General features: G+C 46.3%; 1 protein-coding gene across 2 annotated transcripts; it reads right to left on the bottom strand.

Moving 5' to 3' along the window:
* Positions 1-10,999: 10,999 nt before the first annotated feature.
* On the bottom strand, positions 11,000-21,961 carry REXO2 (RNA exonuclease 2). 2 transcript variants are annotated; one of them, XM_058194373.1, is made up of 7 exons: positions 21,576-21,934; positions 17,914-17,997; positions 15,603-15,680; positions 15,093-15,204; positions 13,931-14,039; positions 12,429-12,482; positions 11,000-11,399 (listed from the first exon to the last, which is right to left on the bottom strand). In XM_058194373.1, exons 1-7 carry the CDS (start codon positions 21,705-21,707, stop codon positions 11,270-11,272), a joined length of 699 nt encoding a protein of 232 aa, XP_058050356.1. In that variant the 5' UTR covers positions 21,708-21,934; the 3' UTR covers positions 11,000-11,269. The 2 variants fall into 2 exon arrangements, with proteins under 2 accessions (XP_058050356.1, XP_058050358.1); XM_058194375.1 differs by lacking the exon at positions 17,914-17,997 and having other exon boundaries at positions 21,576-21,961.
* Positions 21,962-22,322: the final 361 nt, after the last annotated feature.

The following is a 22,322-nucleotide window of genomic DNA, read 5'->3' on the forward strand; positions in this document are numbered from 1 at the left end:
TCTACAACTAGGTACCTGCTAAGTCTGGTTTGCAAATCCCAGTGGCCACATTCACACAACACAGGGGATCAAAACCCAGTGTGCTCCATTCCCATGGGCTATTTTGGCTCTATTTTGGTCTGAATGAGGCCTCTCCTACACCTTTCTCCAGCCAGTGGGAATCAATTTTTTGAAAGTGACCTTCCCCAGAAAATGAAGCCTTCCAAGTTCACCCCCCAACAACTGTTATTCCAAGTTTCCTGGGTCCTGCAAACCTCATCTTGACTGCCTTCCACGATCTGTTAAAATGTGATCCAATATTTCCTGAGCAAACAGTCTTGTCTTACATTTCGGCAGTTTCCTAGCCATCCAAGGGATCCGTAACCTTTGGGTCTCCTTCCTGCGCAGTCGGGATTCTTGTGAACCATGTCCTGGGTTGCAGGTCCCACTATTTTCCTGTTGTGCCTCGTCCGCTTTCCCCGCAGCCGGGCCCGTCTTATCTGCTTCCGAACGCTGAGGAATGTCCTAGCATGCCTCCCGGCCCCAGCCCTGGCTCTATGCCCAGACAGGCCGAAGAGGAAGAAGTGCCTCCAGCCCCCAGCTCTGGCTCCATGCCCAGGCAAACGGAGCAACTAGACCCCTCCCCCTCCCCCACAGCATGTGAGCCTGAGGAAGGTCAATTACCAACAGCTGCAGACTGGAGTGACCCTCGCTTCAGGAGAATTGATAGGCGGCGGCAACAGAAGGAAGGGAGGGGCAGGCCGGGATAAGTGCTGAGTCATGGAGCCACACCCCATGGCCTATATAAAGGATCTGCTTTCTGGCATTCTCTGAGTCAGGCAAAGTCGAACTTATCTTGCTGAAGTCACTTCCTGGTCTCCTGCCTGCCTTGAGAACTTTGCTAGGACTTTGGCAGAGCTGCAGAGGCACGCCTGATTCGGATTTCCCTGACCCGGCCGTTAGCGGAGGAGTGGGACATGACATTTCCTTTTCTAAGGAGTCCAGGAGGGCCTAACTGGGCTCCAGAGATTATTCTTGAAAATTTATCTTAATTAAAAACTAAGGAGTCACATAAAGGGCAGGTGCTGAGTGAAGCATCCTGGGCTGCTTTCTAAGGTGGCTGTCAGGCTGCCTCTGATTATATTTAGGAAAAAATACACCTTGACTTCATTTGCAAATAAAGAAAAGTACTTTTACTAAATACATCATGACTGCAGCAGTATAAAGTTGCATCTGAGACAAAATATGGCTAACATTCCATATCCCATTGTTAGTCCCTCCTCCCCCCCAAGAGGTCAGCAGGTCTGGTCCAATGCCAGCTCCTTCTCGGTCCCCCGTGGTAATCTCCTTCCGCACGTCTCTGGCTGTCAATCATATCAGGAATGCAATGTCCGTTGAAAGCGGGCACTCTAACATTCCTGTTGAATTCAAACTATGTCAGACGACACTCTTAAAGGGCCCTCTCTACTTAAACTGAATTCATGAGCTATTTACATTACACATAAAAACCCCATGCAAACTAACTACTGAATATAAAGAGTACAAAAGGATGTGAGGATTGGAGTGGAGACTGACAGTGGCTGAGTGGGCAAAAACAGAAGACGGGGAGAGCCAGGATTGAAGCAGCCCATGGAAGTTGGACGTTGGCCTTTCCTGGAAAACTGCGTCTGATGGATTTGGGATCCTTGGGGAAACTCCAGCCGTTCTAGTTTTTATGACAGGCCCGAGAAGTCCTGATGAGAACATTCATAATAAGTGACATGTCTTTGGCACAAGGAGGCATGGATAACGCACCTGGACAGATGACCGGGTGGAAGAGGTTGGCAGTCACACAAGCAATTTTGCGGCATCACCTGCGCCCTAAATCAAGGGAGCAGCACGGTTGGCTTCCCGAAAAGCTCAGAGGAATGATCACCAGAGCAGTCCCCAAAAACACACCGCTCCTGGATGATTCTTGTGCCTCATTTTCTCAGACGCAACCCTGGAAAAGCTCCAATTTCCTTTCTGGAAAATCCACTCCTGGAGAAGAAAGAGAAGCTCACAAATTTGAGTTTTGCTCAAAAGAACCTGCTGGAGCCCACCTGGCCTTCTGCAGCAAAATAGCAAATGGAAAGGCTGCCACCTGCTGGCAACGCAAAGTATTTCACCTTAGTGATGGGTGCATACTTCTACAATAAGTGAGTTTGTTTCATACACTTTATGAAAAGCTGGAAAGTGGAAATGAGTAACTCTTAGCTGAAATTCAGCCCCCACATTCACTAATTGCCTCTGTCCTACTTAAAGACCCTTGGCAGCATGCACTGTCACTCTCTTTGTATCCCTCCCCATCCCTAGTTTAATTTTGCTCTGGGGGTTATGAAGAACAGTTGCAGGAATTGGGTTCGTCTAATTTAATGAAAATAAGAACTAGGGGTGACATGATAGCAGGACTCCAATATTTATTTATTTATTTTATTTATTTTATTTTATTAAATTTTTATACCGCCCTTCTCCCGAAGGACTCAGGGCGGTGTACAGCCAAGATAAAACACGAAATATATACAAATTAAAACATTTAAAACCTAGCAAATTAGAAAAAGGCTGATAATTAAAATTTAGTTTTAAAATTTTAAAAATATTAATAAAACCCCGAATTAAAATTTAACACTATTATGCCAGTCCCGCTTGAATAAATAGGTGTGTTTTGAGCTCACGACGGACAAAATTTTTGGGGTGTGTGTGCCATAAAGAACAGGGGCTCAAGCTATTCTCCAAAGCACCAGAAGGCAGGACAAGAAGCAGTGGAGGGAAACTAATCAAGGAGAGAAGCAACCAAGGATAAATTTCCTGACAGTGAGGACAAATGACCAGTAGAAGTTTGCCACAAGAAGATGTGGGTGTTCATAAATGGGAAAGGGGAGTTAAGGTTGCAAAGGAGAAGTAATGGATGATGGTTTATTGTTGTATTCTAGCTTATGATTGTTAGATGTAATACCCTGTATTTTGCTCTGGGAAGTCTGGAGGGGGGAAGGGTCGAGGGGAGGGCAGAGGGAGGTGGGGGGGGGGATAATTGTTGGGAAAAAGAATTTTATAAAACTTTTTCAATAAAAAAAAAAGAAAGAAGATGTGGGTGTTCTAACAGTGGAGATTTTAAAGAAGAGATTGGACAACCATTTGTCTGGGATGGTATAGAGTCTCCTGCTTGAGCAGGGGGCTGGACTAGAAGTAGTGCTTTTTTAAAAGGCAACTGGACTTTGTTTTTCCTTGAAGATGTTTTGCTTCTCATCCAAGAAGTTTCTTCAGTTCTGCTTGGACGAGAAGCAAAACGTCTTCAAGGAAAAACAAAGTCCAGTTGCTTTTGGAAAGAACCTCTGGGACAACCATGACCTGGATGACTGAGAATCTCAAATATTGTCTGAAGAAGTCCTACATCGGATGCCTCTGCAGAATTTTGCACCCCTGCGAACTTCAAACTTGCTGCTCTGCTCTGCAAAAAGGGAGTTCCAAGCCCCTCATTTGACTAATCCAGGGGCTGGAAGAGAGTTGAGGGAAGGGTGAGAAATGGGGGCTTGTCCACTATGAATTCCACCAGAATTTAGATGACCCTTTCCAACAATATCCTCGCACTTGATTAAACTGCTTTTTCATCCATTTCATCCAGTTGAGTCATCCTAATCAATTTCAGAAGGGGAGGGGTGAAATTTGCAGCCTGCCTGGAACTGCCATGAACCCCTCCGGAAGCCCCCTTCTCCATCTCAGCTGCAGGAGAGTCGGCTGGGCTGGGCTGGGCTGGGCTGGGAGACCTTAGAAGAGAGAAAGGGGGATTCTTGCCCCACGGCAGCCTCTTTCTCCCTGGTTGCCCCCACATGCCCCATCTGAGAGGCTTGGCCCGATCAACAAGGTTTGTGACTCCCCACTGCTGAGTTTCATCTTCAGTGTGCGATGGCACAAATGGCAATTAGTTTGCTGGCACATATTTCCAATCAATTAACTGAGAAAAGCTGCTTTCTTTGGAGGCTGCCAATAACGACAATAACCTTGGATGCCCGGTGTTTGCATGACAAGCCAGCGCTATTGATCCCGAGGTTGGTCACCGGCGATCGGTTTGTGGGAATGGGCCACTTTGGAGAATCCCCAGCTAATTCCCCAGCATTTCCTGGTTCAAAGGCTACGCGGCCATGAAAGGCTCAGCTCAGCCTGAAATCAACAGGAAGTGGCTGCCGTTGGAGCCAACTGAGCTGGTTTCCGTATTTATTTATTTTATTTGTCAGTCGTATATAAGATAACAGGTAAAAGTATAAACATAATTTGGATACATGAAAAAAGTAAAAAGGAATATTAGGACAGGGATGGTAGGCACACAGGTGCACTTATGCACACCCCTTACAGGAATGAAGTGAAGACAACAGTAGACAGTCTAAGGTTAAAGTTTTGGGGATTTGGGGAAGAAACTACAGAGTCAAGCAGGGCATTCCAGGCATTGACCACTCTGTTGCTGAAGTCATATTTTCTGCAATCGAGTTTGGAGCGGTTTACCTTGAGTTTGTACTATGCTTAGGTCAGACTGAAGTCAGCGTAGTTCTAAATTGTCTAAGCCCAAAATTTGGAGTCTGGTGGCATAAGGTATTTTATTGCGAGCAGAGGAGTGGAAGACGCTTCTCGTGAAATATCTCTGGACTCTCTCGATTGTAATAGTCACAGAGTCATGCACAGTATTACATTATACAAATAATTACATGATACAAAGTAGTCAAAGAGGGCCATGCAGTTTCCTCATTCTGGCGCTTTTCAGATCTTTGACACTTCAACCTCTCAGGGGCGATCACATAAGGCCAGTTTGGGCAGCTGATGGAAAGCTTGTAGCTGGAGGGCAGGGTAGAAACACCCAAGCAAAAAGATGGAGTTGCCACCAGCCCCATATTCAAGACTCTCCCGTTTAGGTTAAGAGGTTATCTCTGGTACATTAACCCCAAAGGTTATTTGCTGAGTCTGTGCTTATCTTGGAGACCTCATTGGTCTTCCTTTGCCCTGGAAATTCTCCTCTTTGTCATTCTTCGTGGTTCTAGAAAAAACCTCGTCGTTTATTTTATAATTGCTTGTACAATATGCTGTTCAAAATACTGTATATCTAGGCAGTAAACCACATTGATTCAATAAAGTTCCTCCTAAGATGTTGGCACTACGGCCTCCATAATCCGCAGCCAACATCAATTGCTCCCGTGCCAAGTGCCCTGTGTGCCCCTTGGACCTTGCTGTCATCAGCCCCTCTTCTCAAATTCTTCTATTGATGAGAAGGTTCTGAGGGACATCACCAGAGCACCAAGGCGCCAGTACTATCTTCCCAGCCAACCAGGGTCCCAAACAGACTCCTCTTTTCTATCTAAAGGGGTGGCCGTGTCATTCCCTTCTGAAAGATGGGCATCAGGGGTGAAATGCTCCCGGTTCTGACCAGATCGGCCGATACGGTAGCGATGGCGGCTGGTGGTTCGGAGAATTGGTAGCAAAAATCCCTGCCCCCCCCCACATGCCCAGCTGAGCCACACGATCATCAGAGGCTTTTTTAAAAAAAACTTTTAAAAAGTTAAAAAGTTGAAGCCTGCTAGGCAAAAAATGGGGAGTGAAGCCAAAAAATGGGGGGAGGGGGTTCGTTTGAGAGAGAGAGAGAGAGAGAGAAAGAAAGAAAGAAAGAAAGAAAGAAAGAAAGAAAGAAAGAAAGAAAGAAAGAAAGAGAAAGAAAGAAAAAAGAAAGGAGAGAGAGAGAAAGAAAGGAAGGAAGGAAGGAAGGGAAGAGGGAGGGAGGGAGGGAGGGAGGGAGGGAGAGATGGAAAAGGAGAGGAAGGAAGGACTACAAACCTGACACTAGACGCAGCTTCAGAGAATAATCCAGGGCTGGAAGGCACCTGGAGGTCATCTAGTCCAACCCTGCTCCGGCAGGACATTGTTAGTGAGTTTCTGTCTTTTGATCCCCCAGTCACATGGTTACATAGCCATGCCCATCCAGTCACATGACCCCCCCACCAAGCCACGCCCAGCTAGCCACGCCCACAGAACCGGTAGGAAAGAAATGTAGATTTCACCACTGATGGGCATTGTTTTCTTTACAGAAAGCCGGCTCCCTGGTTGACATCAGGAGCCAAAGCTCGGCAGTGACTGACAGAAGGGATGTTTGGCCCCATTATCGCTGAGTAGTTCAAAGAAAGCATTTCATGGAACTCCTTGAAAATGTGGAATGAGTCAAGAATTCCCACCTGGTTGCATCATTTCAAAAGCTTTCCCATCATTATCCGAATCCACCTGTCAGTAAGCTGCAGTGAAGAAGACCTGATGGTTCATCTTCTCCACGAACGATCTGGGTCTCTTTGCAACTTTGACAGGCGCATCATTAGGTGAACATACCTGAGGACTGACAGCAGGAAAACCAGAGAAGGGGAGGGGGAAACCCTGTGGATTTTTTCTCCTGCTTGCAGGTGTATTTGTTCAATCAGGTAATCCCATTCTGTATTCACTTGAACCCCTGTCCCGATGGTCTCCCTCCCAGAGAGCAGCAATCAGCTCCCCCCCTCCCAAATTAATCAGTCCAAGGAAAGATGCTGTCCTGCCAGCAGCCAAGATTTCAAATGCTGTTCTCTTTGAACAGCAAAATTCACAACATATAAATAAAAAATTTCCAGCCAGGCTTTTGTCTTGCAGGAAAGACGTTTTGGCGATGTTCCAAATGAAGGCTGCAGTTTTGAATGTTCTGAATGCCAGAACTCATCAGTTGCCCCTGACTTTTAAATGTTCAAACAATATGGTGGACATGTAAAAAAAATCAAATCATTTTGGATAAAAATTTGGTGGATTATGCAAAATATTTTGAAAAAGATAAAGTTTACTCCGCAGTTGTTTTTACTGGGTATAATTACGGATTGTACGGTAATAGAGAGTAAACTGATTTTAAATTTAATATCAGCAGCTAGACTATTGGTAGCGCAATACTGGAAGAAGGAACAATTGCCTACTATTGAAGAATGGACAGTAAAAGTAGCAAATTTAGCAGAGATGGCAAAAATTTCAGCGTATTTGAAAGACTATTCACAAGAAAGATACATATTGGAATGGAGAAGATGGATTGATTATATTCAAAATAAGTATCAGACTAAGAAGTATCAAATAGCTTATGAATGAATAGAATGTAAGAATTGTACTTGTATTCTTTTTTTATATATATATAAAAAGGGAGTTAAGGTTCCAAGGGAGGGAGGGGAGTCTATGGATAGTTAGTGTAGTCTAGTTTATGACTGTTAAATGTTATACCCTGTATTTTGCTCCGGGAAGTCCGGTGTGGGGGGATTGGGGAAAGGGGGGAGGGGAGGGAGAGGTTGAGGGTGGGGGGGAGGGAGAATTTGTAAAACTTTTTAATAAAAAAATAAAATAAATGTTCAAACAATAGATTTTTTTTGAGTGGGGGGAGGAGGTGGAATGATAGCCTTTCCGCCTAAACCCTCCAATTGCCTTTAACAATGTCATCCATCATTTTTTTAATCGTATCGTAAGATTTTAAGGGTCTCGGAAATGGTATTAAGAATGAGATGCTAGCAGTTTGGTTGACCATTTTTAGCCAATTATGTTAAATAAAGAATTGCTAAGCCCTTTAATTCATACTGATCCAGCCACTAAAACATCTCTTGAGTGGCAGATTTCCATGTTAAGTGGACCAACCAAAGTTTTGTAAAGTGGAGCCAGATCTTGGGTGCAGTTCCCAAGTAAGCCAAATATTATTACCAAATTGTAATTATTAGGGTGAGGTCCCCTTCCTTCTTTCCTTCCTTCCTTTTCTTTTTATAAATAAAATTATTGTTGTCCTTTGAGGTGATATTAGAGTCTTTGGGGTTCTTACTGCAAGAAATAAACCAACTTTTCCTTTGGAAACTGCACGTTGTGAAATGAAGGGAAAGAAAGGGTAGAAGAGCAACCCCAAATGTAATTAAAGTGTTTTATCTTTGTGCTTTCTTCAGAAAAAATATGTACGATTATTTATGGACAAGAGAATGTACATTTACAATATGTATATAAGAAAATAAAAAATAAAAAACTTATATATAAGAAAAGAAAAAACTTTTTCAAAAAAAAAAAGAAAGTCTTCATATCCTATCACTCAAAGGATAGGCTAGTTCTTTAAACTCCATTAAGATTCTGGTTATAGAGTATATATATTAAACAACATTTTTTTAAAAAAGAAAACACCGTTTTATCATTCTACATTCTAAAAACCTAGTCTATATAACTTACAAGCCACGTATAGGATCCATGCTAATTTAGCTAATGCAAAAACCACACACACACACACCCGACTTATGTTTTGCTTCATACTTCTAGCAAGCCTTTCGTAAATGCCTGAGTAAAATGGTGCCAAATTAAATGTGCAACAAACAAAAAACCACTATTGGAAGAAGATGAAATTTTCGGTGGCTGTTTCAAAAATGACAACTAATTTGTGGATTTGTGACAAGAGTGCGGATTCAGTCAGTTCCCATGAGATATTCTTAAGGCCCTTTCCATGCCTGTCTCCTTCTCTAATCCCAACAATACCCTCCAGCTGGAAGCCTACGTGAATTAAATTCAGCAAGAGTTGTTCTTGAAAAGATGCTGTGCAGGCCCAGTTAATGAATTGACCGTGGCTACAACAAGGAAGAGGGTGACTCATTAGCCAGGTCTCTCTCCTTCCACTCTTAAATTCCTGCACACCTGGGCACCTTTACCAGCGCTGTCAGTTGGCATCTTTGAGGGAAGCAGCTCTGGAGGCTAAAACACAACTAAGTCAGAGAATAGCTTTCAATGACAAAAATAAAACTTTGGAGGGTCAGAGGGAGGCAATTCCTGGCTGCAGGCTTAGCCGTGGGGCAGAGGGAGGGTGAGAAGGGGGCCCAGCACTGAACAGTTAAAACTGCGTGGCTGCCCAGCTTAAACAATATTTGAAAGGGGATGCTGGTTTTAAAAATGAGAGAACAAAAACTAAAGAACGAAGATCCTTCGCATCAAAAACACCTTTAATGACCACAGATGCCCATTCAATGTTATCAATTGCTGAGCTTCTGTCTCAAGTTATATATTAATCTGGAGTTTGTCTAAGGGATTTTTTTTTGGTCAAATGTTAAAACAATTTTTAAGGGCTATGCTAAAGGAATAACTTGTACTGAACAAAGGTGGCTTGTTTAAATGGATCTTAGAATTTGGTAGGAATCTGCATTCCGGCTTATTAGGAATCATATCCAAGGCTGGAATTGTCCACTCTCTACATATGTATATGTATGTGTGTGTGTATATGTGTGTGTTTTGGAAGTCACTGGAGCACAACCTAAGCTCATGAATCAGTTTAATGAAGCATTGTGGGAAGAACTGCAAGAGTGATTTTTGTAAAGTCGGTAGTGATCTCTTTGGTCCTTGTGAGCTTCCCCTGCCCTTCACTCTTGTCCAGCCCTTCTTAGTAGCAAGTTTGCCCTTTTCTTTCACCAGGAAGAGACAGGTGAGAAATGGGTGGTCCGGAAGGGTTCTCCACCGCCCAGCAGCTTCATCTGACACAACTAGTGTCACCTCCTGCAATTTAGCCAGTTTGGGGATCTTGGATCAGATTTACATTTGCTTAAGAAGAAAACAGATTTATTTCTCGGGAGACTCAGAACTGACAGCGGTTCCAGCATCTCACAAACACAGTGAGCAGTAAGTTTGCCATAAGGCTACAGAGGTCCCCTCATTCTGCTTGCAGACAAGGTTGCTGCGTTGCTTACGTTGTATATAGGTCCTGCAGAATATTTAGCATCTTTCCTCAAAATACTTCCTATCAGCAGTTGCAAAATATTCTTCTTCTTTCACATTTTGTCGATACCCAGAAACTCAGCAAAATTCAAATTACTTGGGTTGATGTGAGGGAGAAACAGCTAAAGGTAGCAACAATTGCGAAACCTGCTGCTGCTGGCCCCATCCTCTTGCTCCTTGTGGGTCTGAATTCGCTGTTATGCAAGCCCAGAACACACTGAGAAGTTAAGAATTAAAAACTGAACTTTCTAAGGAGCACATCTTTTAAAAACTTAGTTTCAATTTTCTTCTTCTCAAAGACAAATCTGCCAAATCTGAAGATTTATGTGAGCTATTTTTTTTCCTCTGGCATTGTATGAATCCTTTGCTTTAAGGAGTGGTGCGGTGCAGTAGTGGCTTTCAATTTAATTCACTATCGATTTGCTTGTCGGTGAGCACACATGCAAAGCTTCTGCACATGCGCAGAGACATCCGGGCAGGTGGGTGGAGCCTCCCGCTGCCGCCACCGGTTCACCCGATCTGGGGCGAACCGGTAGTAACCCACCACTGGTGCAGTGGCCTAGAGTTGGAGCTCTCACCTCACAATCAGGAGGCTGTGAGTTCCATCCTAGGTAGAGACAACTATTTATCTCTCTGGGCACACTGAGAATGTATCTGTTGAACAAAACTCTGCCTTGGCAACAGGAAGGGCATCTGGCCAGTAAACACTCTAGCTCCATTCAGTTGCCCAGACTCCACCCCGCAAGGGATTAGGGGGTCAAGGCAAGGCAAGGCCAAACTGGACGTCTATGGAGATTCTCAGTCAGAACTGAAGAAGCTTCTTGGATGAGAAGTGAAACAACAACCAAGGAAGCCCAGTTGCCTTTTGGGAAAGCACCTTTGGACCAAACCGGATGAGGCTTCTAATGTTGTTTCTACGAAGACGGTCAGCTCTGTCAGGGTGCCAGGTGTCCCTAAAAGATTACACCAGATCGCCTACACCAAAATGACTGAATCTTTTAAGATTCAGCATCACCCTGGGCAACAAAGGATGCAATACACTTAGGAGGCAAACCCGGTGCCTTTCCAGAGATCATTCAGACGGTTTTACCATCCACACCCCATATTCTCCTTCTAAAACAGAATTAAGAGAATTAATCTGACTCAGGACGTAGCTGGGACAGTGGAGATGGTGAAAGGCAGCGTAGACGAGAGCCTGCTAACGCCCCCACATCCTCCTCCTCCCAAAAGAACCGAAACTGAGCTATTTTGCAGGGAGGTCGACTTTAATTCTAAAACAATTGAGGGTGTTTGGGGCCAAATGGAAGCCATTCTCCAAGGACCGCCAAGTATTCTGTGCTTCTGAACGGAACCACCACGGCGTGTCAAGAGGCAGGCCTTGAAACGCCTGACAGGATCTGGGATCCCGTCACGTTGCCATTCTAAGAAAGCAACGGAGCTGAAAGGAGGTTCTTCTCTTCAGCAGGAAGACTGCCCTGGGCTCTGGAGGTTTTCCTAAAGGATGCGGGATGCGGGATCAACTAACAGACTGTTCGCTTTCCCCGTTTTCCAACAGTTTCCTTTTCTTTTCGTCTGTTTTCCTTTTGAAGATGTTGTTTCTATAAAACTGCAGCTCTTTGATGCTCTCCCGGATGTCATCCAGGGCTCTAAAACAAATGATTCAGGAAAGTCAATGTATTTTACGGATAAGGAAACAGTCACAGTGTTTCTATTATTTTACGACGTGGTTAGCAAATCGTCCAGAGTCCCTTGGGTGAGATGAGTGATGTAGAAATTTGAGAAACAAATAAGCAACACAAACACAAGTTTTGCACTTTCCTCGACAGGGAGAAGAAATTCTATCGAAGTTCATCTTTTCCAGGCAATGAATGCCTTGAGAATGAAAACAATTTTTGAGACAGCAAAAATATTCACCCCAAATTCAAACCTCTTGCTGTAATGCTGCTCCTTCACCCCACATTCATGCAGACAAGCAACTATCAAAAAATTGGCCTGTTTCTACCAATTCCAGCCGCAGGTGAGTTTTTCACACCATCTTCAGCTGGCATTTTAAAACGCCACCACCACCACGCCTGTTTCTAACCCGATTTACATCTCTTTTGTTTTCCAGACTGAGCCCTCTGCTCGAATAGCTAGGCACGGTGCCACCCTGAGAACGGGGGGATTCCGGGGCTCAGTTTCATTCTCCGTGTTGTTCCCAGAAATGCAGGTCAGGTGGGCTCAGAGGAGACCCCCATTCAGGTATCACAGTACTAGAGCAACTTTCAAATGGTTCCCTGCCAACTCACCCTTTCCCGGCGGAAGGGTTGGGAGAACTCCCCTTACCCACTCGCAGCTGCCAGCTGTAAATTCTGGGAAGCCTGAAGAATGAAGGGAATGGGAAGGGAGAACATGACCCGGCTTTTCCCCCAGCCCCATGGCCTGTGGAGATGCTAAAAGTGGCGCTCCTACCAGTTGGGAATTCTGGAAACTGAAATCCTAACATCACTGAAGGCCTTTGCTGAAGAAGGAGACCACCCCTGGTTGCAGACTGTGGAGCCGTTTCTTAGATGCTGCACACAAGATAACTCTGCCAGCCACCCTTAAACTCTTGGGCTAAATTATGCTGTGCAGAAGAAGCAGGAATGAAGCGCTGGAAGTTTAGGAGCAGGCAGGGCCCCTTTGGAGAGCCTTACCGGTGAGAGGCAGACTTCTTGGGAGCGATCTCATAGTCCTCAGGATACCAGCGCCTGGATGAAAAGGAAGAAGGGTCAATTCTCCCCATGCTGAGGGGGCCAAAATAGCCCCCCCCCCCACGCAGAAGCAGCACCAAAGGAAGGCCTGCAGAAACTTGGAAGAACTGCAGCCGCAAGAGTCAAAAACTGGACCAGAAATCAGCTTCCCCGAAAACAATTTTGGGTCTGTAAACACTTTTTCTAAAAATGTGTGTTGTCAACCTCAACTCCTCAAAAAGGCCATGACAAATATAAATACAGGCAACCCTCAACTTACAACACTTCATTTAGTGACTGTTCAAAGTTACAACAGCACTGAAAAAAAGTGACTTATGACCGTTTTTCACAATTACGACCGTTGTAGCATCCCCACGGTTACGTGACCAAAATTTGGATGTTTGGCTACTGATTCATATTTATGATGGTTACAGTGAGGTTATGGGATCCCCTTTTGACAGCTGAGAGAAGAGAAATGCATCCATTGGAAAGTTGCAGGTAAGAAGGCCTAGGCTAGGAGTGGGCTTGCAGGCCTCACAGAACCAAACTAGCATAACTGCAAAATGTACCAGAAGTATTTCTAATGCGCTGACTTGCGTGGCTGCATTTTCTGCAAAGTATGTACTTGTATGGATGTATTTAGAGCAGGAAGGATGAGGAGGTGGGAAATGAGGAACTGAAAGTAACTGAAGCGTCTGAGAGCTTCAAATGTATTTACAGAAAGTGACGGTCAGTAAGGAAGAACAAGGGAGTGAAACTATGGAATGCCTAGGTCAGTAAAAGAAACGGTGTAAGAAAGGCGGCTTGAGAGCAGAATGGGGTCCTTTGCCCAATAGCAGTCCTTGAAGGAGCTGCTATAACTCTGGACCCCAATGCAATGGCTTGTTGATTTAAGTGCACTATCACTATTATATCTAATATTTCTTCTGCTTCTGTCTTTTGTTCCAAATTATTAGAAACAATAAACCTCTGATCTTAAAGTAAGATTTAACTATCGCTTGTGGTTTCGTCTTTGGTTTTTTTATTAGAATTTTCCTACGACACAACCTGGGCTCAGTCAATGGGGAAGCCAGAGTCACTTAGCAACGTGTTATTCACTTAACAACTATGACAAGAAAGGTCATAAAACAGGGCAAAATTCACTTAACTGTCTTATTTAGCAACGGAAATGTGCAAGTCAAGGACTATCTGTACATTTGGAGCAGAGTTAAGTGTAAGTTATGAAGCTTTCAAAATTTCCACTTAATTCTAGGGCAGGACAACCAGGAGGTATCCCCTAAAATGCCAGATATTTTCCTGAAGAGGCGCTCTGCCTCGCTGAGCTCCCCTTCCCAACCTCTGCTCATCCCACGGGAGCCTCCCAATTCCAGTCTCCCAAAACTGGAACCCCCGGCTGGGAATTCTGGAGGGCACCAGCTTGAAGAAGAACACCGTCCCACTCAGTCCAAAGCTGGGCGCTCGTTAACCTGCAGAGTTCCTTCACGGTGCTGACGTCAATGATCCGGTAATGGAGATGCTTCATGAACTGCGGCATGTATTTGTCAAGGAACTTCTTGTCGGCATGAACGGAGTTTCCTGCCCAGAAGCAAAAGCACCAAGTCAAACCAGGATTCTCAGCCAGGAGACAAAAAAGAATGCAAAGGCCAACATTTCATTTCATTTCATTTCAATTCAAAAACAATGGCTACCAACCTGCCTTCCACTGAGGACCTGTATACTGCACGAGTCAAAAAGAGGGCTTGGAAAATATTTACAGACCCCTCGCATCCTGGACATAAACTGTTTCAACTCCTACCCTCAAAACGACACTATAGAACACTGCACACCAGAACAACTAGACACAAGAACAGTTTCTTCCCAAACGCCATCACTCTGCTAAACAAATAATTCCCTCCACACTGTCAAACTATTTACTAAATTTGCACTAATATTAATCTTCTCATCGGTCCCACCACCCATCTCCTTCCACTTATGACGGTATGACTCTAACTTTGTTGCTTGTAACCTTACGATTTATATTGATATTGATTCCTGATTGCTTATTTGTACCCTTTGACTAACTCATTAAGTGTTGTACCTTATGATTCTTGGCGAATGCATCTTTTATGTACACTGAGAGCATATGCACCAAAGACAAATTCCTTGTGTGTCCAATCACACTTGACCTATACTACTCTACTCTACTCTTCTATTCTATGACACAGTTGACTCTGGATTTAACAAACTAAATGTCCCTTAAAGCCAACTGTCCATTAAATGGAGGGTTGTCCTGAATACCAAAGGAACAAGTTAGAGTTAACCAAGTCCTGGCTGCCCTCTTGCCCCCCCAGCAGCTCCTGCCTGGCCACCCAATTGGCCTGGCTCCCCCTGCCCCCACCTCCAGGTGTCAGGGCCAATGTCCCAGCACCATGGCATTCTCTTCCTCCATTAACGCTGCAGTCCATTAAGTCAACCACTGCAGTATTTCTCAAGCTCTCCATCTTTAAGCTGTGCGAACTCTCAGAATGCCTCCAGACAGCCTGATGGCTGGGGATTTCTGGGAGGTTGAAGTCCACGCGTCTTTAACCTTGCAAACCTTGGGACACCCCAGTTGAAACGAACGAAAGAGACCAAGTTCAATGCTCCAACCTGCAAGAGGGCAGAGCCCCGGCGGAGTCTGTTGTCGGATGAAAGACAGAAACTCGTACTCTGCTTGGCGCAGGGAGATCGTGCTCTCCTTCACGGCCTTGGTAAGACCGGACTGTGAGAAAAGAGAAGACGCAGGTGAAGTTGCATGAAGAGAGACTCTCAGACCCAATTGCCACGGGCTTCAAGGAACCCATTTCTTTTTTTATATATATTATTTTATTTTATAAACAAACAAACATTTAATACATCATTCCTTCCTTCCATGTGACATCTCGGTGTTTTCTTCATGGCTCCCTCTTTTTGTTGTTTCTTCTTTCTTCCTTTCAATTTACTCTATTACAATTTTTTCACAAGTACAATATTCTAATTATACCATTATAGCATTTAAGGTCCCTTCCTTAGGAGGGGCAGAAGAGAGTCCCAGGAAGGAGGCGGCGGGATGGTGAAGCCGAGAAGATGAAGCTGTTTTGCTTACTTGGGCACAAAATTCTAAGCAATTGGAGGCCTTACCTTCCCGTGATGCTCTTTGCACCAGTCTGACATGCCGTCAAGCAACTCATCGGGCTGGTTGATGATCAGATTAGGACCCTATTAACAAGAGAGGACATTTATGAATGAATGGAATGTTTATATGATTACCCAACTGAGCATCGGTGACTCTGAGCAGCTCACAAGGATAAAAGCCCAATACAAAAACAATAAAAAGCAACAATCCCCAAAATAAGGCAGAAAAGGTCAGATAACACCATTGCCACCCTGTGTTGTGACCAAAGCCCAAGTAGTGATTACTAAACACAATTCAGTCCTCAACAAACTTATTTTATTAAAACAGCTGAGAATTACTTCATTCTCAGCTTTGTCCAAAACAAAATTCTTAATAACCAGTCCCTCGGCCTTATCACCAACCTTTGATGTCTTTGGCAACCTGCCAAAGGCTTTTCTTGGCAAAAACCTCACAAAGTTAAAGAGACACTAAGAAGCACAGGAATCAGAGTTGCTTTTCTACAAAGAACCTAATGGCTCGTTGCTGCTCTTTTAAGCTTTATGGGAATGGCCAATCATCTCCTGGCCTTACTCCCGAGTTGTCCTGTTTTCTTCAGCTGCTCTTGCCCTCTGGCAGCTCTTCTCATGCATGCACTAGGAACAGGCTCCTCCTGTTCCTCTGCCTCACTACTGTCAGCCTCTGGAGGCTCTGGAATCCGCACATCACGCCCCAATGGCCCTGGCCCCATCTCTGCCTCCGACACAGAGCCCTCATCCAGGCCTTCCCCTGACTCCAGGACTGACCCATCGTCCTCCCCAGCCTCCTCACTGCCTGACTCTGCTGCCAGCTCCACAAGCTGTTGGCGGACCGCAACACCAGACCTTGGGACTTGCAAGGTCAGAGTCGAGAGGTGGGGTGGGGAAACTCCTGTAAGAGACCTCAGTCTCAGGGTGTCAGCCACCCCCACTCCCCCTATTTGTGGGTATCCCTGACATGCCTGCTTGATTTCTGGGCAAACAACCTCTGAACCCAAAAGGGATTTTCCAACAATCTGAGCAGGATTCTTCTTACGTTCAGGCACAATGTTCACTGTCAACAACGTCAGCCTCCCTCACATTTAACAAAAGAGAACAGGATTCTTTCCCAGAGAGAAACCAAACCAATTCTTGGCTAGCACTGGTGATGTTACCTAGTTGGGTAATGAAACGTCTACAAGAAAGCAAGCAAGCTCAGAGAGCACCAAGGATCCTTCAAACCAATTCTTATTTACGTTTTTTAGGAATCCTGCATTTTCTAAGAGCCAGCAGAGCCAACAGAAGGTTGTTCTGGAATTTGTAAGGTTTAGAGGCGGCCTCCTGTATCTCCATAAAAGGTGGCTCTGTCCTATCATCACCAGCATCTTTCTCCCCTCAAAGCTGCAGGTCATGCGTGATGCACAGGTCGGTAAGCTTTCCTTCGTTCGTCCAAAATCTCACGCTAATTACAAGAATCCGCCTCTTCTAATTTTCTCCCCAATCTTTCTTTTTTTTAATCTACTGCTTATCTAAATCCATCTGTGTGAGAAGAGACAGATTATTATATAATCTGGAACAAACGGTATGAATGGCTTGAGACTAGAAAATAAAGGAAAAAAATAAAGGGGAGAAATTAGAAATGTACAATATGTAAATAATAAATATATAAGAATGTAGAAAAGTAAAGCCATTAGTATTAGATAATTTAATGTAAATAAAGAAAACGGGATAAGAAAGAAAATAAAATAATAAATGAGATATGGGGGAAAAGGTATAAAAGTGAAAGAAGACCACTAAGAAACATTATTTAAAAATAGGAGATATTTATATGTTGTATGCTCTGTGTTTGTCAGATTGTGTATCACAATAAAACAATAAAAAGTTTATAAAAATAAATAAATAAATCCATCCATGTGGGCCATCCTTTGCAGAGTAAAAGAGGACATCATCAAACATCCTCTACAAAGAAAAGGAGGAAGAAAAGAGAGGGAAAAGAAAAAACTTAAGAAGCCCAGCTGCTCTTCTCACGCAAGGTTTCATCGTTCCTTTCGCACGCAATAAAGAGAAGTCACAGGCAGCCCAAGTCATGGAGGGAGCAGGCAGATTTAAGAACAGCTGTAAGCCAGCCAGCTTCCCAGTTTAACCCTGCCTTGCCCACTTGGCAGCAGCCGTTCCTCCAGGCTGGAAACATCTGGACATTGCAGGCGGAGAAAGAGGATTTCATCAGCCAGAGAACCGGGTGCCAAGACAGTCCCACCAGGGTCCCTCGGTTAAGGGGAAGGTGGAGACCTTTAACTAACTGCCAGGAGAAGCCGCCACTTACTTCGGCCAGGATGTTCAACCCTGAATCTGTGACGAGGCAGGCCATCTCCAGGATCTGGTCCTTCTCAATGTCCAGGCCCGTCATCTGTGTGTGAGAAGCAAAGTTAGCGAAGAAGATGATGGGAATCAGGCTGGACCTTTAGCAGGGACTCACTAACTGATGGGGGAGGATGGGGAGGAGACCTCCAGAGTGATGTGTGGTTGTCAGGAGTGTTGTGGTCTGCCAGCAGCTTGCGGAGCTGACAACAGAGTCAGACAGTGATGAGGCTGGGGAAGACAATGGGCCAGTCCTGAAGTCAAGGGAAGGCCCGGATGAGGGCTCTGTGTCAGAGGCAGAGGTGGGGCCAGGGCCATCTGGGAGTGATGTACGGACTCCAAAGCCTCCAGAGGCTGAGAGTAGTGAGGCAGAGGAACAGGAGGAGCCTGTTCCTAATGCACACATGAGAAGAGCTGCCAAAAGGCAAGAGCATCTAACACAAAGAGGACGACTAGGGAGTAGGGCCAAGAGATGATTGGCCCCTCCCATAAGGCTTAAAAGACCAGCAACGGCGTTTGGGCTCTTTGCCGGAAAACAACATTGATAGCCTTGGCTCCTTGTCTTGCTGCATTTATTTCTTGTCAGCGTCTTCTGTTTTTGAACTTTTGCCAAGAAAAGCCTTTAGCAGTTTGCCTAATTAGACCAAGGATGGTGATAAGACTGAAGAATTGTGTTATGAAGAATTTGTTTTGATTTAAGTTTGGACTACGCTGAGAATGAGTTAATTCTCAGCTGTTCAAATAAAGTCTGTTTGATTTTGAACCGATTGAGTCTACTACTACCTACTTGGGCCTGGGTCACAACAAGGAGAAAGAAATTCAAGGGACATTCAGACATTCAAGGGAAGAAGACAACACTCTGATGGATGGAGAACATCCGAGGGCCATCTGTGGAGGGCTCCACCTTCTCCCCTTGATGGGTGATGCTTGCAGCTGGGTTGGGCATCAGGAGGTGAGGAGGGATGATTCACACCTTAGTCAGCACTTCTTTACTCTCCTACCGTCGGGTAGGAGATATCGAAGCATAGCCAGTCGTACAGACAGGCTGAAGAGCAGGCTTTTACCCGTGGGCTGCCGGACTCCTGAATGCCACCGTAACATCATAAAAGGTAAAGGTTCTCCTCGCACATACGTGCTAATCGTTCCCGACTCTAGGGGGTGGTGCTCATCTCTGTTTCAAAGCCGAAGAGCCAGCGCTGTCCGAAGACGTATCCTTGGTCATGTGGCCGGCATGACTCAACGCCAAAGGCGCATGGAACGCTGTTCCCTTCCCACCAAAGGTGGTCCCTATTTTTTCTACTTGCATTTTTACATGCTTTCGAAACTGCTAGGTTGGCAGAAGCTGGGACAAGTAACGGGAGCTCACCCCGTTACACGACAGCACTAGGGATTCGAACCGCTGAGCTGCCGACCTTTTTGATTGACAAGCTCAACATCCTAGCCCCTGAGCCACCGCGTCCCTTAACATCATAAGCATGTAGTAAGATAAGACTTGCAGGGCCGGCGCAACATGTCCATATTGGTGCAAATATATCACAATGCAACGTTACGCACATATACACGTATGGCGGATGGTGTGTTCTTAGTATGATTCATTGGGTTAGGGGATTTTCTTTCTTTCTTTCGCTGTGAGTTATTGAGATGTATTTATGCACAAAGGGAGGCTCAGCCAATCTCATTGCGCTTTGACCATAAAGGCTGGATTGGATGGAATGGAGAGCTCCTCGCCTGGTCAAGCCAGGCCAGCCATGGAGGAGCCTTTCCGGGGGGGGGGCAAGATGACCCCAAGGCAGCTCTGGGCTCTCCCAAAGAGGGGAATTCTAGCTGGCGCCAAGGAAAACCCCCAACTGCCCATCAAGTGGGGGCAAGTGAAGAGAGGGGAGGGGTTGTCTTTCTAGGCTCTTCGCTTTAAAGCATGCAGATCCTCCCCATAAGGCTTAAAAGACCAGCAACGCGTTTGGGCTCTTTGCCGGAAAACAACATTGATAGCCTTGGCTCCTTGTCTTGCTGCATTTATTTCTTGTCAGCGTCTTCTGTTTTTGAACTTTTGCCAAGAAAAGCCTTTAGCAGTTTGCCTAATTAGACCAAGGATGGTGATAAGACTGAAGAATTGTGTTATGAAGAATTTGTTTTGATTTAAGTTTGGACTACGCTGAGAATGAGTTAATTCTCAGCTGTTCAAATAAAGTCTGTTTGATTTTGAACCGATTGAGTCTACTACTACCTACTTGGGCCTGGGTCACAACAAGGAGAAAGAAATTCAAGGGACATTCAGACATTCAAGGGAAGAAGACAACACTCTGATGGATGGAGAACATCCGAGGGCCATCTGTGGAGGGCTCCACCTTCTCCCCTTGATGGGTGATGCTTGCAGCTGGGTTGGGCATCAGGAGGTGAGGAGGGATGATTCACACCTTAGTCAGCACTTCTTTACTCTCCTACCGTCGGGTAGGAGATATCGAAGCATAGCCAGTCGTACAGACAGGCTGAAGAGCAGGCTTTTACCCGTGGGCTGCCGGACTCCTGAATGCCACCGTAACATCATAAAAGGTAAAGGTTCTCCTCGCACATACGTGCTAATCGTTCCCGACTCTAGGGGGTGGTGCTCATCTCTGTTTCAAAGCCGAAGAGCCAGCGCTGTCCGAAGACGTATCCTTGGTCATGTGGCCGGCATGACTCAACGCCAAAGGCGCATGGAACGCTGTTCCCTTCCCACCAAAGGTGGTCCCTATTTTTTCTACTTGCATTTTTACATGCTTTCGAAACTGCTAGGTTGGCAGAAGCTGGGACAAGTAACGGGAGCTCACCCCGTTACACGACAGCACTAGGGATTCGAACCGCTGAGCTGCCGACCTTTTTGATTGACAAGCTCAACATCCTAGCCCCTGAGCCACCGCGTCCCTTAACATCATAAGCATGTAGTAAGATAAGACTTGCAGGGCCGGCGCAACATGTCCATATTGGTGCAAATATATCACAATGCAACGTTACGCACATATACACGTATGGCGGATGGTGTGTTCTTAGTATGATTCATTGGGTTAGGGGATTTTCTTTCTTTCTTTCGCTGTGAGTTATTGAGATGTATTTATGCACAAAGGGAGGCTCAGCCAATCTCATTGCGCTTTGACCAAAAAGGCGGGATGGGAGGGAGTGGAGAGCCCCCCGCCTGGACAAGCCAGGCCAGCCAGGGAGGAGCCTTTCCGGGGGGGGGGCAAGATGACCCCAAGGCAGCTCTGGGCTCTCCCCAAAGAGGGGGAATTCTAGCTGGCGCCAAGGAAAACCCCCAACTGCCCATCAAGTGGGGGCAAGTGAAGAGAGGGGAGGGGTTGTCTTTCTAGGCTCTTCGCTTTAAAGCATGCAGATCCCCTCCCCATAAATGCACCCCCCGCCCCGCCCCCATTGGCTTCTGCCTGCCTGGGATGATTGGGGGGGGGGATGGAGGGGCCCCTCCCTTCAGCAGAGGGGCCTAGCAGCAGCACCCCCAGACCCAAATAAACCCCTCCCCCTGCAGCCTTCGCCCCCCCCCCACTAGAAGCTGGGGGAGGGGCTGCCGGGGTCCCATCTTGGGAGGGGGGGCGAGTTGAGGGCTTTAGGAGGGGGCCAGCCCTTCCCCCCCCTCCCTACCTCCAGGTCCACCCAGACGATCCTCTGGCCCATCAGGCCGGCCGCCTCGGCCATGGCTCGCCTCCCGCCGCGCCCCGGGACGCCTCCGCAGAGCCGCAGCCAGCCTCGGGCGCTTCCGCCGACGCCACGCATCCCCGCCGGACTCCCCGGAGACTACGGCTCCCGGCAGGCAGCGCGCCACCGAACCCGCCCGACGCCGGTTCCCGTCCTGCCGCAAGGGCTGCCGGGAGGCGGAGTCCTGAAAACGAGCGCCGACGCCAGCGGCCTCGCCGCGCCTGGCATGCTGGGAAGCGTAGTCCTCCCTCCCCTAAAGGAAGGCGGAAGCATCCTCGCCTGCTCCGCCCTGCTGGGGAAGGAGGAAATGGGCAACTGCCCCCACCCCACCGGCTGCTCTGGGGCAAGGTGTTTTTTTTTGGGGGGGGGGCAGTTTGCAGCTCCGGTCAGTGCGGGTAGGGGGGCAGTGATTAATGTCAAAGGTCAACCGTTACCCTGTAGCCCCCCCCACCGCTGACCCGCTTTTAAAAAAAAGAAAAAATACTTGCAATTCCCCTGCAACTGGTTCTTTTGGGTGGAGGGACAATAAGCCCCCAGTAAAGGAGGGGCAGGGAAGGTCCTTTCCTTGCAGAGGGCAGAAGAGGAAGCCAGAAGGGCTGAGAGGGGAGGAGGGGGACCAGGGGCTGCCTTTCCAAGGGCAGAGAGGGGAGCGAGACCCTCCGGGCTTCCTGTGGGGAGGAGGGCTCTGTGGGG

The sequence above is a fragment of the Ahaetulla prasina genome, chromosome 9, assembly GCF_028640845.1.
Source record: "Ahaetulla prasina isolate Xishuangbanna chromosome 9, ASM2864084v1, whole genome shotgun sequence".
NCBI classification, from domain to species: domain Eukaryota; kingdom Metazoa; phylum Chordata; class Lepidosauria; order Squamata; family Colubridae; genus Ahaetulla; species Ahaetulla prasina.

What these genes read in the sequence shown, in the direction of transcription:
- REXO2 (XM_058194373.1), bottom strand. Translation starts at nt 21,707, where the DNA reads ATGCGTGGCGTCGGCGGAAGCGCCCGAGGCTGGCTGCGGCTCTGCGGA. An exon ending in GCAAAGAGCATCACGGGAAG is followed by an intron (nt 15,205 to 15,602) that starts GTAAGGCCTCCA and finishes CTTTTCTCACAG; the next exon opens with TCCGGTCTTACCAAGGCCGT. An exon ending in AAGAAGTCTGCCTCTCACCG is followed by an intron (nt 11,400 to 12,428) that starts GTAAGGCTCTCC and finishes CATTTGTTTTAG; the next exon opens with AGCCCTGGATGACATCCGGG.